Here is a 16,606-nt window from a genome sequence, read left to right on the forward strand (position 1 = left end):
CACCGTTGCAGACCCCAAGGAGGGAACACATCTAGGTGGGCTGCAACAGTAGGCACCAGCAGCCTGAAGCCCCCCTGTGATGGCCCCCACGGCAGAAGAGGGAATCCAAAGGACCACTGTGACTACAAGGAGGGGCCCAGGCCCAGTTAGCAACTGCGGATAGGGTTCCTGGTTGGTGCAGTATAAACAGCTGCTCCCGCACCACACCAGCAGAAACAAGTGGAAGGAGCAACTAATCTCTATCTCTACGCGGAGGCACAAATCTACAACATTAAGCAATATGAAAAAATACATTAAATCTCCAGAACAGAAGGAAAACAACAAATACACAGACAACAATCCCAAAGAAAATGAAATATATAACCTAAATGACGATGACTTCAAAACAGCCATCATTAAAATACTCAATGAGTTAAGAGAGAATTCAGATAGACAACGAGTTCAGGAGCTATGTCACAAAAGAGTTTGATATGATAAAGAAGAACCAAACAGAAATACTGGAAATGAAGAACACAATAGAGGAGATTAAGAAAAATCTAGATGCACTGAACAGTAGGGCCGATAATATGGAGGAAAGAATTAGCAATTTGGAAGATGGTAATATAGAAATGCTGCAGGCAGAGGAGGAGAGAAAAGTAAGACTAAAAAGAAATGAAGAAACTCTCTGAGAATTATCAGACACAATTAGGAGATGCAACGTAAGGATTATAGGTATACCAGAGGGAGAAGAGAAGGAGAAAGGGGCAGAAAGCCTATTCAAAGAAATAATGGCTGAGAACTTCCCAAATTTGGTGAGAGAGATGGATCTTCAGGTGACAGAAGCCGATAGATCTCCAAACTTTATCAATGCAAGAAGACCAACCCCACGGCATATAGTAGTGAAGCTAGCAAAAGTCAACGACAAGGAGAAAATACTAAGGACAGCCAGGCAAAAGAAACTAACCTACAAAGGAACCCCCATCAGGCTATCAGCAGATTTCTCAGCAGAAACTTTACAGGCTATGAGAGTGGAATGATATATTGAAAAATCTGAAGGACAAAAACCTACAGCCGAGAATTCTCTACCCAGCGAAAATATCCTTCAAATATGATGGAGAAATAAAAACTTTCCCAGATAAACGAAAATTAAGGGAGTTCATTGCCACAAAACCTCCTCTTCAGGAAATCCTCAGGAAAACCCTCATTCCTGAAAAATCCAAAAAAGGAAAGGGGCTACAAAACCAAGAGCAGAGGAGATAAGTAGAAGGACAACAACAGAGAGTAGCAGCTCTACATCAGAACAGATTAAACCATGGGACGAGAAACAAAGGAAACTGAAGAAAACCGGAAAACAAGACACAAAATGGTAGTGGTAGGCCCCCACATCTCAATAATCACTGTAAATGTAAATGGATTGAACTCCCCAATCAAAAGACACAGAGTGGCAGGATGGATCAAAGAACAAGACCCAACTATATGCTGCCTCCAGGAAACACACCTCAGCCCCAAAGACAAACACAGACTCAGAGTGAAGGGATGGAGAACAATACTCCAAGCTAATAATGAACAAAAGAAAGCAGGTGTCGCTATACTAATATCAGACAAGGTAGACTTCAAAGCAAAACAGATAAAGAAAGACAAAGAGGGACAATGCATAATGATAAAAGGGACTCTCCACCAAGAAGACATAACACTTATAAATATATACGCACCCAACACAGGAGCACCAAAATTTGTAAAGCAACTCTTAATAGAACTAAAAGAAGACATCAACAACAATACAATAATAGTAGGGGACCTCAACACACCATTAACACCAATGGACAGATCATCCAGACAGAAAATCAACAAGGAAATAATAGAATTAAATGAAAAATTAGACCAGATGGACTTAATAGATATATATAGAACACGTCATCCAAAAACAGCAGGTTACACATTCTTCTCAAGTGCACATGGAACATTCTCAAGGATTGACCATATTTTGGGAAACAAAGCAAACATCAATAAATACAAGAGAGTTGAAATAATATCAAGCATCTTTTCTGATCATAATGCTATGAAACTAGAAATCAACTACAAGAAAAAAGCAGAGAAAGGTGCAAAAATGTGGAGACTAAACAACACGCTTCTGAACAAACAATGGATTATTGAAGAAATTAAAGAAGAAATCAAATATTATCTGGAGACAAATGAAAATGAGAACACAACATACCAAATCATTTGGGATGCAGCAAAAGCAGTCCTAAGAGGGAAATTTATCGCAATACAGGCTCACCTCACTAAACAAGAAAAAGCTCACATAAGCAACCTCAAACGACACCTAACAGAACTAGAAAAAGAAGAACAAACAAAGCCCAGAGTCAGTAGAAGGAGGGAAATAATAAAAATAAGAGCAGAAATAAACGATATTGAAACAAAAAAGACAGTAGAAAGGATCAATGAAACAAAGAGTTGGTTCTTCGAAAAAATTAACAAAATCAACAAACCTTTAGCCAGACTCACCAAGAAAAGAAGAGAGAAATCTCAAATAAATAAAATTAGGAATGAGAGAGGAGAAATCACAACAGATACCAATGAAATACAAGGGATCATAAGAGAATACTATGAAAACTATATGCCAACAAATTGAACAACCTGGAAGAAATGGACAACTTCCTAGACTCCTACAACCTCCCCAAACTGAATCAGGAAGAAATGGAGAATCTGAATAGGCCAATCACAAGTAAGGAAATAGAAACGGTAATCAAAAACCTCCCCAAAAATAAGAGTCCAGGACCAGACGGCTTCTCTGGAGAATTCTACCAAACATTCAAAGAAGACTTAATACTTATTCTTCTCAAACTATTCCAGAAAATTGAGGAAGATGGAGTACTCCCTAACACATTCTGTGAAGCCAGTATCACTCTGATCCCCAAACCTGACAAGGACAACACAAAGAAGGAGAACTACAGGCCGATATCACTGATGAACATAGATGCAAAAATCCTCAACAAAATTCTGGCAAACCGAATACAGCAATACATCAAAAAGATTACACACCATGATCAAGTGGGATTTATACCAGGGACACAGGGATGGTTCAACATCTGCAAGTCAATCAACGTGATACACTACATCAATAAAATGAAAAACAAAAACCACATGATCATCTCAATAGATGCAGAGAAAGCGTTCGACAAGATCCAACACCCATTTATGATAAAAACCCTCAATAAAATGGGTATAGAAGGAAAGTACCTCAATATAATAAAGGCCAACATCATACTCAATGGACAAAAACTGAAAGCCATCCCTCTGAGGACAGGAACAAGACAAGGGTGCCCACTTTCGCCACTCCTATTCAACATAGTACTGGAGGTTTTGGCCAGAGCAATTCGTCAGGAAAAAGAAATAAAAGGAATCCAAATAGGTAATGAAGAAGTAAAAGTCTCGCTGTTTGCAGATGACATGATCTTATATATAGAAAACCCCAAAGAATCCATAGAAAAACTATTAAAAATAATCAACAACTACAGCAAAGTAGCAGGGTATAAAATCAACATACATAAATCAGTAGCATTTCTATACACTAACAATGAACTAACAGAAAAAGAACTCAAGAACTCAATCCCATTCACAATCGCAATGAAAAGAATAAAATACCTTGGGATAAACTTAACCAAGGAAGTGAAGGATCTATACAATGAAAACTACAAGACTTTCTTGAAAGAAATTGACGACGACATAAAGACATAGAAAGACATTCCATGCACATGGATTGGAAGAATAAACATAGTTAAAATGTCCATACTACCTAAAGCAATCTACAGATTCAATGCTATCCCAATCAGAATCCCAAGAACATTCTTCACAGAAATTGAACAAACAATCCTAAAATTCATATGGGGCAACAAAAGACCGCGAATTGCTAAAGCAATCCTGAGCAAGAAAAACAAAGCCGGCGGAATCACAATCCCCGATTTCAAAACATACTACAAAGCTACAGTGATCAAAACAGCATGGTACTGGTACAAAAACAGGTCCACAGATCAATGGAACAGAATTGAAAGCCCAGAGATAAAACCACTCATCTATGGACAGCTAATCTTCGACAAAGGAGCAGAGGGCCTACAATGGAGAAAAGAAAGTCTCTTCAACAAATGCTGCTGGGAAAACTGGACAGCCACATGCAAAAGATTGAAAATTGACCATTCTTTTTCACCACACACCAAAATAAACTCAAAATGGATCAAAGACCTAAAGATTAGGCCGGAAACAATAAGTCTTCTAGAAGAGAATATAGGCAGTACACTCTTTGACATCAGTTTCAAAAGAATCTTTTCGGACACTATAACTCCTCAGTTGAGGGAAACAATAGAAAGAATAAACAAATGGGACTTCATCAGACTAAAGAGCTTCTTCAAGGCAAGGGAAAACAGAATTGAAACAAAAAAACAGCTCACTAATTGGGAAAAAATATTTACAAGCCACCTATCCGACAAAGGGTTAATCTCCATAATATACAAAGAACTCACATGGCTTAACAACAAAAAAAACAAACAACCCGATCAAAAAATGGGCAGAGGACATGAACAGACATTTCTCAAAAGAAGATATAAATATGGCCAATAGACACATGAAAAGATGTTCATCATCGCTAATCATCAGGGAAATGCAAATCAAAACTAAGATATCACCTTACACCCGTTAGATTGGCAAAAACATCCAAAACCAAGAGTGACAAATGTTGGAGGGGTTGTGGAGAAAAAGGAACCCTCATACACTGTTGGTGGGAATGCAAAGTGGTACAGCCACTATGGAAAACAGTATGGAGATTTCTCAAAAAGTTAAAAATAGGAATACCCTATGACCCAGCCATCCCATTACTGGGTATCTATCCTAAGAACCTGATATCAGAAATCCCAAGAGTCCCTTGCACCCCTATGTTCATCGCAGCATTATTTACAATAGCCAAGACGTGGAACCAACCTACATGCCCAGAAACTGATGATTGGATAAAGAAGATATGGTATATATACACAGTGGAATACTACTCAGCCATAAAAAAAGACAAAATTGGCCCATTCGCGGCAACGTGGATGGACCTCGAGGGTATTATGTTAAGCGAAATAAGCCGGTCAGAGAAAGACGAACTCTATATGACTCTACTCATTGGTGGAAGTTAACATATTGACAAGGAGATCTGATCGGTGGTTACCAGGGAAAAGGTGGGGTGGGGGAAGGGCACAAAGGGGGAAGAGGTGTACCCACAACATGACTAACAATAATGTACAACTGAAATCTCAAAAGGATGTAATCTATCATAACATTAATAAAAAATAAATTAAAAAAATAAAAAAAAGAAAAGGTTTTTATTAGCTCTCATTTCCTATTTGCAACACAATTTTGAGCAGATTTAGCTGTGCAGGCACGTGTGTGTGTTCGTGTGTGTGTGTGTGATGGCTGCCATAGCTGGGATTCTCCTTCAGAAGGGCTAGACTGATTTTTAATCGGGAGTCAAGGGCAAGCACGGTACCTATCACCAACAATTCCGTTTCAAACATTTTTTGCTTTATCCTCTCTTGGAGAACTCTTTAAAATAATTCAGCAGTCTTTATAATTTCGACTTATTCATTCCAAGTAGGATTTACAGCATTACCGGCAACAATTCTGCTGGGAGTGGCTGTGCTCTGCATCTGACCTGTTCTCTCAGTTACAGTTCTTGTCGCTTCTTTCCCGCGTCTGCACCAGTCAGTGCGCTGACTTCGCTGGGCCATCTCCTCAAGGCCTCCTGGGCTTCCACCTCCTTTAGTTCAGGGTTGCTGAGCCATCGAGGCCTTTCAAGCTTTACTTTCATGGAACAGTCATGGCAGGGTGTGTAGCTCTCTGGACAACATGCTTGGCTGGGCAGGGACATTTGAAGGCAAAAGCCAACATTCTCCAGGGAGTCTGGAGATGGCAGAAGGCAGGACTCTTAAGATTAGACTTTTCCTCCTTAATAAAGGGGGCATAACTGTGATTTCTTTTGCTATTGGCCACGCCCAAATTGAGGGGCTGACTGCATTGTGGTTCCATAGATCCTTGGCCTTCATCAACAGGGACGAGAATCAGGGAGGGTCTATTGGAGGCTGTGGGGGGATAAGGGGTTACTGAAATCAGCACCATTGACTCCGAGAAACTGTAACCACCCCCACTGACCAAATAGCGTTTATACTGGCCCCAATTTTTTCTTTTTGGAAGCAGAAATGCTAAGGAACTGGTACCTACTGTGAAAGATTTAGTGTGACACATAGTTCTTTTTGTTTCCAAGGGCTCTGAGAAAGATTACCAGCTGTGGGTCAGTTTCGGCAAGAAAGAGGCCCCATGCCCACTCACTGGTAAGTGTCTGGGAACATCTCAGAGGGGGCCGATTGGGTTGAAAACTGCAACTCTGAAGTCTCAAAGTAGCGGTTGCTCGGTCTCAAGCTCCAAGACACTTAGAAGTGAAAATCTTATGCAATATTCCTTCATACATTTATTATATAATTACTAAGCACTTACTCTATCCCAGGCACTGATAACATCTCTTCATTCCACGGCTTATGGTCTAGTTTGTGGGAAATGAGAGTTTTTCTTCTTTACTTTTTTACTTGACAAACAGAGCTGTCTTGAAAAACTTATACTTACTTACTTACTCAGGTATGATAGCAACCTGGATCGGAATTCCTTTTCCCATCTATTTATTTTTTATATTCCAGTCTTGAATTCCTCTGTTCCATTTCCTAACGACTAAGTAGCCTCTATTTTGAGAGAATCTTAAAAAATCCAGCCATACCTCTGAATCCAAGTACAAATATTTATTTAATACTTGCTCTGTGTCCGAAACTTTTCTCGGCATCATAAGGAAGATGAGATAATCACAGTTAACTCCTCACGTCTTCACTGACTAAACCACCGGTACCTTGCTGTTTCTCAGGCCGAGTTTTCTAGCATTGTTCTTGAGGTTATTGATAAATCGATTGCACCTCTCCTAAAATCGTTATTAGAGCAAGTGAGCTAAAAGAATAATAATAATTCTTGGATCAGCAAATTTGTTCAGTGTGGAAAATAGAGGGACTAAGACAAGGGAAGGGACAGGCTCTGTCACAGACCTGGCAGGAGGTCTTCTCAGCCTTCACGGAATTGGAGAGAGTGAGGACCTTGCTCTGGATGAGCTTGGGCTGAAGGGAGAGTTGTGGCTGGTTTGATCTTCTATCCAGACCACTAACACTGTCTCCCTGTCGGCAATAAGGCTGTTTTGCTTTCTTGTCATTCATGTGTTCACTGCAGTAGCACTTTGAATTTCCTTCTTTTGCGTTCACGACTTGGCTAACTCTCTGGTGCCAGAGGAGTAGCTCTCAGCCACCTCAGCTTTCGACATGGCTTCCTCACAAAGCTTAATCATTTCTCACTTTCAATTTAAGGTGAGAGGCGTGTGACTCTTCCTCTCATTGAACACTTAGAGGCCATTGTAGGGTTACCATCTGGCGAATTTCCATATTGTCGTGTCTCAGGGAATAGGGAGGCCCAAGGAGATGGAGAGAGATGGGAATGTTTGGTCAGTGGAGCGGTCAGAACACACACGCGTTTATCCATTAAAGTCCCCATCTTAGATGGGCAGTGTTCATGGTGCCCCAAAACAATTCCAATAGTACCATCTAAGATCACTGATCACAGATCACCATAACAACTATAATAATCCTGAAAAAGACTGGAATATTGCAAGAACTATCAAAATATGACACAGCAACATAAAGCGAGCAAACACTGTTGGAAAAATGGTGCTGATAGATTTGCTTGACATAGGGTTGCCAGAAATTCCCAATTTGTAAAAAGCTCAGTATCTGTGAAATGCAATTAAGGGAAGCACAATAAAACGAGGCATGCGTGTATTCTTAAAGAATGAAATCCACACCACACTGTTGGGGAAAAGTGCAATTCTCCACAGAGAACTCTATGGAGAGGAAGCAATTTAAAGCATGAAAGAGCAAAACAAATCACATGGCAGGCAACTCCCGGTGATGTTGGGTGCAGTTTTCCACTCTGTAAACACTGTTTTGCACTTTGCTTCTGGGTTTCCAACACCGTGCAGCCTTCCCTCTGAGGGCTGCCTGACAGGGCCCTGGGAGGGTGGGCAGCCGTGGGAGGGCAGCTGAAGGCACAGAGCCCTGCTGCTCTTGAGGAGCCCTTGTCTTTAGAACTGACAAAAGGAAATGAAAAATCTGTGTTAAAATGACATTACATGTGAGAGAACAGTGATCACAGCAATTCTGAACATATATGGTCCAATTCTTTAAAAACCATTGACCACCAATGTTTATTAATATATTTTCCTTGATCCTTATAAGTCTGTGTGAGGGTAAGCATTTAAAAGGATGAATGTCAGGCTCAGAGAGGGCAAGTAATTTGCCTCAGATGTACAGATCTAGCTAGTGTCAAGGCAGAAACTAGAAGGCATTAAATATTCTCGGAGGGAAACACAGCAAAAGTCAACATTGTGCAATGCACTTACGGATCTATGCATTCCAAAGAAAGCAACGTGGTTAAAAATTTTTTTCTCTTTACTTTTTAAACTCTTTTGCGTGGGCACCTGCTTTTTGCAAGGTGTCCCCCGTGAGGGTGCACGTGGCGCTCCCTCGGGAGCACAGCCTTCTTTATCCAGAAGCTCCAGGAGAATGGCAGCACACACTGGTGTGGCCCACACGCTCACAGTAAGGAGGTTTGATCCTAACCCATCACCATCATCCTGATCCATAGTTAGATTTTTCTCCATATAGGACATGAGCATCCCTACGGAATTAAAATGAGCCATCTTCCAGCCACTGGGCTCCTGCCACAGGGACCAGAGGACTCCACCTTCCAGGAGTCCCCAGGCACGCAAGGCCAATTCATCTTGAAGCCGAGGCACCCAGCCAGGAACCAGCAGAGGAAAGGTGAGCCCCTCCCCTCTGGCAAGCGCCTTCTCTCGGCTCATGTCTCCACTTCTCAAACGCATGACACAGAGCTGATTTTCCATGTGTGGGTGGAGGGCCCGTATGGACAGGAACCCAGTACCCGCCCAGAATCAAGCTTAGGGAAACTCCAAGGGTCTGAAATCAAGACCCAGCTCAATTCTAGGAAGGTTTTTTTTTTTTCTTTTTCAATTCTTCTAGGTAGACAGTTGCTCCCTTCTCTGTATCCCCAGAGCACTGTTGCCATATAGTTCTGTGTCTGCACATCCATGTGTCTTCTCAGAGCGTGTGCTTCTACAACCTGAGAACGTGCCTTCCCGATCTCAGGGTTTTGTCCAGTATCTCAGTATGTCACGGGAGGGGACCAAATGACCACATGGCTTAGACACACCTGGAATAAAAAACTCCAGTGGAGCGAAGAGTTATGGAATTGAACTGGACTCTCTTCTGGGCTTCGGCTGAAGTGGCCTTGGGATTCCAGAGAGAACTGGACTCTCAAGTCTGTTCCCACAGCAAGCTCGCTTTCCACGTCTGCTTCAGACCCAGGGCGAGACCAAAACTAGACTGAATGTTTATGGTCAGGGCTTTTTTAGCTTCCTTCTTGTCATTTTTTTCCCCTACCATTCCAATATTCTCCCATTGATATTTCTTTCTCTGAAGAAGACATTTTATTTATTTGGGAAGTATTTGAGCCAGAATAGAATTTCTACTTAAAAGTATTTTTATTATGATTGTTATTCTATAAGGATAAAGTTTCAAAACATTTATTTTTTAATACACACACCCTAATTTGAGCATGAGGAAACACTAACCTAAATCTTGCCAGGACTGTTTAAAACTAGCTAGGTTTTAGGGGCCAGCCCGGTGGTGTAGTGGTTAAGTTCAGTGAGCTCCACTTCGGTGGCCCAGGGTTCGTGGGTTTGGATCCCAGGTGCTGACCTACACCACTCATCAAGCCAAGCGGTGGAGGCAACCCACACACAAAATATAGGAAGATAGGCACAGATGTCAGCTCAGGGCCACTCTTCCTCAAGCAAAAAGGAGATTGGCAACAGATGTTAGCTCACTGTCTATACTTTCTGTCTATGCTCAGAGAGTAGCTGGATGTGTAGCTTTGTATCAAGGGATAGAGCACTCTTCTTCAGAGCATTCTTGTTAAAGCTGAATAATGGAATACATTTGGATAGTTTTAGAAATAATAAAATCAGGTTAAGAAGGAAAACCAGGTTGCATACAACAACTCAACCTATATTTTAACGTGTATCTGAGACAAATATTTGTACATGCGGACATATAGAAATCTTCTCCTGGAGTTAAGAATATATTGGCTTTCTTCTCTCTTTTTAAAATGGTAGGGGTATGAATACCAGGCAGGAAGAAGCCTTAGTTAGGGGAGTGGTGGCATTCCTTCATGACTGCCACCTTCTGGAGGCAGTGAAATCAAACGGAGAATGGGGGTGGGGTCTGCTTTGGGGGGAGGAGACAGATGTCTAGGCCTCCTTAGGCCCTCTGAGTGAGGGAGATGAGATTTATCAAGGCTGCTATGAGCCATGCCTTATGCTGAGTGGGACCTTCTAGTATTTAGTCCAAAGAGGTATAGGTAGCATCATTTACATTAAAGTTGACCAACCAAAGCTCAAAGAGTTTTGAGTAAACTTATCCGACTAAGTGGCAGAACCAGGAGCCTTCTGTTTCTCGGATCCTGCTCTCTCTCGTCCAGCCCCAGGAGCACTGCATCCACTTGAGTGGACATGGAGATGCACTCACTACTCCCAGGAAGGCCGAGTGGTTGGGCGTTGAAGGATGTTTGGTGAAATGTTGCTCCACTGTTTATCCTTCTACAACTTGGCTCCTCTGTTGACATTTTTAGTGTTCGGTATAAACATGTTATTTAAACAAATGTTAAGGTACCTTATTAGGTAAACATTCATAGCTGAGCAGTAGAAACTTGGAACTCAGCTTTTCCTTGCTGATCACCTTTACTTTGAAAAGCATTCTTTTGACAGGGGCTGTTGGGTAGTTAAAAATCATCTCTGAGTAGCTTTGTGGGGTGTCCAAAGAAACATGGCCACCTGGAATCTTACCACATAGCCAGAATTTAATGACTACTTCCCAAGGACCCTGACTGCTGATAGTCATCATGGAGCTGCCTGAGCGTTGTGGCCCCCAGAGCAGAGGGCAGAGGCCGGCTGAGAAGTGGGCTCAGGCAGGTTGTGTCTTGAAAGGCAGATCCTTTTGCTGAAAGAAAGTTGACCATGGTTGGGCGTTCAGAAAGCAAACGGAATCTAAGAGTGGGAGGAGACTTACTATGAAAGTAGATGATTGCCAAACTCTGCTTGATTTGAAAACCAAACCTGGTTAGCTTTCGAAATGTGATCTGTCACCTGAATCCACTGTTCGTACTAAACATCAGAAAACACGGACAACTACAAGTGAAGTGTCTCATGCAACAGGCAGGAGAGAGTACTGCCTAGGAAGCATTTCCCCTGGAAGAAGTGACCCCGAGTCTGAGCAAGCCTCTAGGTTTGCAGGATGTGGGGAAGAAGAGCACATTAACACCACAAGGATGCAATTGGCCAATTTCTGAACATGGGAAATTCTGTGCAAAAAAATGACTCAGTTCCTCTTTCTTCTTGCCATTGTAATGAATGTGCCATAAGTAAATTAAGCTAACTACTACTGATAATCTCACTTCTTCTTTAGAGTCAGGCCAGAAGTCAGTTAGAATGAATTTTATGGGCAACTGGGTCCTCCAGCACGGCTCCAGCGCCTGCCAGGACCTTCCGCACACACGTGACGCCACCATCCCCAAAGCCAGGACAGCTCTTCGGCGTCAGCCTCGGGGATGTGTGTGAGCGCGACAGCCGGCCCCCTTCTCTTCTGGTGGGTCTTATTTTGGTCTTTTGTGGCTTTCCTGAGGAGGGAGAACTCTGAGAGGTCAAGTGTCTTATTCAAATCTATCCCTAAATGGAGAAATCTTTAGACAGCCACTGGCTTTGGGGGAAAAGCTTTGCTAATATTACTTCAAAGAATAAAATCTGATTTAGGTACTGCAGAGTCATAAAGCAAACACGACAAAGAAGAGATACCCTTGTCCATTCCATAGGTTTCAGCAAAGACCCACATATGCCTGCTCAGATCAATCAAAATGGGCTCTATGTGGATGAGTCTCCGAGAGTCCACCCCGTCTCATCTTCTCTGAACTCCACAGTACTCTTCAGCCTCTTTCAGCTGAGTCTACTCAATCTCACTCCTCAAAATCTCTCAGGTGACTTTGACCTGTATTTCTAGTGCTGAAACATACAGACTCAGCCTCTGGCATATGTGGATCCTTTCATCCAAATAGAATGTGTCAAGTGACAGCCACAGAATTTGGCCTGTGTTAACTCAAATTGGTGTATGGAATTGTCAGTGTCAACATTTATTGAGTGTCCGGTATCTCTCCAAGCACTCTACCAGATATAGGGAATTTTAGGCTAACGATGAAGAAATGTGTCATGCCAGTCCCTTGCTCCTACTACCTCAGTCCTTGCAAGTTTCACAGCAAATTTAGGGGGTAGCTATGATTATCATCATTCCCACTTCACAAACGAGAAAAAAAAAGTAACCTCACTAAAGTGTACACTGTGCCTAAGGCCACACAGCCAAGATGTAGCATCATAGGATTCGGGTCCCTTGGATTACCTGACTCCAATACCTAGAGCCTTTCTGCACCACAAGCAGAGGACATGAAGATGCAGCAAAAGGAAATGAAAGAGTGATGAGAAGGGGATGTAATTAGAGGAGGAGGAGAGGGGTTTGGAGAGCCCGATTTTAAAAGAGAGAAAGCAATACAGGAAGTAGAAATGGGGTACGCAGTCCCTTAAAGGGGAACGAACAATGGGACATGGGTATGGCACAAAGATTTCCATAACTGGGGAAGAGCAGCTATATTAGGGCACGATGAGGAACGATTGGTGGAGTAGGAGCGGGTGATTCCACAAAGGCCTGGAAGCAGGGAAGTTTGATTCAAAAGTGTAAATTCACTGAAAAGGAAAATCTGATTTAAAAACTGTTTTAAATGTTTCAGCATATGAATGTAGAAGGGATTGTTGGGTAGAAAATAGAGACACTGAGAAAAAAAATTCCACGTTTGCTTGCATGCCCCCACCTCCAGCACTGCACCTCACTTACCCCAGCTCCGACAAGGGGGGAGCGGGTGCTCAGGGCTCCTGGATACGAGGTGCCATTGATTTTTCCTTTCTCTTCTTCCCTATAGGATATGCTTTTCTTTATCAATCAAAAAGGGCCGCTCACAGAGGGCATATTCAGAAAATCGGCCAATATGAAATCATGCAGAGCCCTAAAGGAGACATTAAATGCTGGGGACAAAGTGACCCTGGACTGTGAATCTGTTCTTGTGGTCGCATCTGTCTTAAAGGTAGGGAAACTTCTAGCATTATCCACACACAGCGTAACTCTGAAGGTACATGATCAATTTCCTTCACCGTGATTGCCCAGGTACCATAATAGGCATAATAGATTGAGAAACTGAAAAACACTTCACAAAGTCCAAATTTAAGGATGTTAGTTTGGGTGTTAAAAGCCCCAGATGTTAGATATACTTTCCTTTTTCATCACACACTACCTCCTCCTTGTTCATTCCTGAACATTATCCCAGAATAATATAATAAAAATTCTAAATACACACTTAGATATACAGAACGTTTACCAGAACAAACATCCTGTTTTTGATGACTTCTTCACCATTGTCCTAAGGAAAGCAAAATTTACAAAAGAAAATTCGTATTAAACATTTGAAAATAGATACAGAGGTTTACCATAGTAAGTAAGCCAACATTTGTCATTCAATGAATCAAAAAATGCTCAATGAGTGACCAAAGGCTCTGTTCACTTCCTCATCCTTCTTTCGCCTGTCTCTCTTAATTTAAAAGTAGTGTAGGGGTGACTTCACTTTTTTTGCCTTCTTTAACCCTTACCAAATTTGGCACCCTTTATTAACATTTGTTATGCTTAACCCACCACCCACGATTATGGTCACACAGAAACGAGCTCCTACCACATGCTTCTTCTTATAAATCTGACTTTTAAAGTAGGTGCAGCAACGAAAATTTGTTTGGAATTCTGAAAATTCAATAGATTTATACAAAAAAAGTTTTTTAAATGATACAGCTAAATCACAAATATCCAGTTATGTTTCTATGAAGGGAATAATAGAAGAGAGAAAGAATTGACTCAATCCATCTTGGTATTTGTTAACAGCTCTAAAGAGGAATGTCATAAGTAGAAATGACTACAAATAGGTTATTAAAATTATCTTATAATCGAGATTACATTTGGTCTTTCCTTGTTCCCCATTAATGTTCAGCTGTATCATAAATAGGGACAGTTCAGAAGTGACTTAGAGTCGACCACTGTGACACTGGGATGATTAGAAATAGACACTAGGCATGCAAATAGCAAGTTGAGTGTTGCCTTCTGTGAAGAGCAAACCTGGAACTGATTTTCCAGCAAGAGTTAGAGTTTCCCATCAGCAGAGTCTTGCCCATCTTTCTGTTATAAGTACAGACTAGCAAGGGGGTGGCCACTCGTGGGTATAGTTCTTAGACATTCCTAAAGTTGACTGATCTTGCTGGGGAATCAGACTTTGCAACTTGGCCTTGATAATACCATGCCCAATGAACTGGAGTGTTGACCTAAACCAGAAATGAGTATGTCATCAGCACCACACTGAGTTTGCCATTGAGCTGTCTAAAAACAGAGGTCCAGCAGTGAATACCCTTGGCATATTCTGCTTGGGTCATGTTCTGGCTTCACCACACTCAGCCTCACCAATGGGCTCCCACAGAACAGGGTTCAGGAAACAGAGAGGAGACATATGCTCCAAGTGCATGTAGCACAGTACGCATGAGGCAAGAGCCCCCCTGCACCCTCCCAGACTCGAAGAGCCGGCCAGAGTTGGACTGCTTCCTCCCTCCAAATACATTGGAAGCACTCCATAGGAAACACGGTGAAAAGCACTAACTACCATGCCTAGCTACAATACCATGGGTACCACACACCAATCAACATAGTAAAGTGAGAGGACTGGGACTCTCCATTGGCTTCTCTGCTCTGTCCCCAGTGCTCACCACAGTGCCTGGCACTAACAGCAGCTCAATAGGGATTAGATGAGGGAACCATCATTAGATTCTAATTAGGATAGTTGCCCTGAGGCACTTCTTGAGCAAGCCACCACTAAGAGAAGGCGTGTGCTGCTTAGTGAGCACAATGGAAGCTAGGTGTGCTTGGAAGCCAGCAAGACAATGTGACAACTTCCCCTCAGTCTTGCACAAACATTAAAGCTTCACAAATTTTAATAGGCCCAATTCTACGATGTTAAACTTGTTCCTCAGCCCTCTAAAGTCACAGATGTTCCAGGCCTCCACTTAGGAAGCTGACATTTGTGCGTCTGTAGCCCTGATACTCAGAGGCCTGAAGTTGCGATGTATCTAAGTTTTTTGTAAGTTTCTTCTTTTGGAAGGATATGTATGTCCCACTCACAGACTGTAAGGGGTAACACGTTGTTACCCATTGGGGATTTTGATATATTTCCAATGCCTGCTGCTTCCCAGTCTGCAGAATCGAACTTTTACACAGTTAAAACCAGGAAGAATGAGGCTATTGTGACGCAGTGTTCTCCCAAGGAGCACACATACCTCAAATCAGAAGGCTCAGTTCTCTCTTAATATGTGTGCAAGAGCACGAGGGTGTGCGCGTTTGGTTTGCTTCAGAACTTCTCTTGCTTGAGTTAAGAGCAAGCACTGTGTCTCAAACAGGGATGGGTATTTCTTCTCAAGAAACTAGCAGGATTGAGGATGACGTATCACCCAACCTTGTCAGTTTCCACTTGTTTACTAAAACGGACACCAAGAGGAAGTTCCAGGTGATGGAAGGGGGCTTTCTCTTCACTCCCACTGTGGCCCACTCTGCTTTGATGCTTCTAAGTTTTAGTTGGAGCAAGTCCAAGCACCCACTTCAGGGTGTGCAAGTCAGTGGAGAGGTGGAGCTGAGCGCTACGGGGGTCACAGTGTGGGGAGCCTGAGAAGGAAGTGGGGACAGAAACTCAATTTTGCGACTCCATGTTTTCCCTGTAATTTGTCCAATATGTATTTGCCATAAGAATAGTACTCTTCTTTTTATCTACGTAAGGATTTTCTCGGAAACATCCCAGGGAGTGTCTTTACATCTCATCTCCATGAGAAATGGCTCACTATAACCGATGGAGAGAACGAGGAGGAGAAAATAGCTGCCACTCAGAGGTAACGATGCTATGATTACTCTACTGGGGCACAGCTCAAAAGTACAATCGACATACCACTAGGAAAATATTAGCTTATATTTTACAGCTTTGTCCACTAAAATAATGACCAACGCCAAAGAGTTTGATTTGACCCCTCCCACGGAGGCCAGTTCAAAAATAGAGGCGTGCCTTACTGCTCTTATCGATTTCTTGTTCTTCTGCTAGTCTTGTTAATGTGGAATCCTTGACCATTTTATCCCTTCTGAATATAGGAAACTGAGAGCAGAGGAAATCCTTTGGTCCAAGAGAGATGCTAAAGGACCAATCTGCCAGGGATATGGTCTTACCTTTGTCAAACACTTAACTAGCCAGAGAAGTTCTTATCTGGTTCAGG

At 42.2% G+C, this 16,606-nt stretch overlaps 1 protein-coding gene across 2 annotated transcripts in view; it reads left to right on the top strand.

The window, feature by feature from the left end:
- Positions 1-16,606, top strand: part of LOC102150444 (rho GTPase-activating protein 20-like) — a 50,375-nt gene that overhangs the window by 18,940 nt on the left and 14,829 nt on the right. The window contains exons 7-11 of one of the 2 annotated variants that reach the window (XM_070259699.1): positions 6,272-6,338; positions 8,757-8,912; positions 11,634-11,813; positions 13,189-13,350; positions 16,122-16,231. In XM_070259699.1, coding sequence (XP_070115800.1) covers positions 6,272-6,338; positions 8,757-8,912; positions 11,634-11,785 — 375 coding nt within the window. In that variant the 3' untranslated portion in view covers positions 11,786-11,813; positions 13,189-13,350; positions 16,122-16,231. The remainder of the gene's footprint in view (positions 1-6,271; positions 6,339-8,756; positions 8,913-11,633; positions 11,814-13,188; positions 13,351-16,121; positions 16,232-16,606) is intronic. The other variant, XM_070259700.1, reaches the window with a different exon arrangement.

This window comes from Equus caballus, chromosome 2 (genome assembly GCF_041296265.1).
Source record: "Equus caballus isolate H_3958 breed thoroughbred chromosome 2, TB-T2T, whole genome shotgun sequence".
NCBI classification, from domain to species: Eukaryota; Metazoa; Chordata; class Mammalia; order Perissodactyla; family Equidae; genus Equus; species Equus caballus.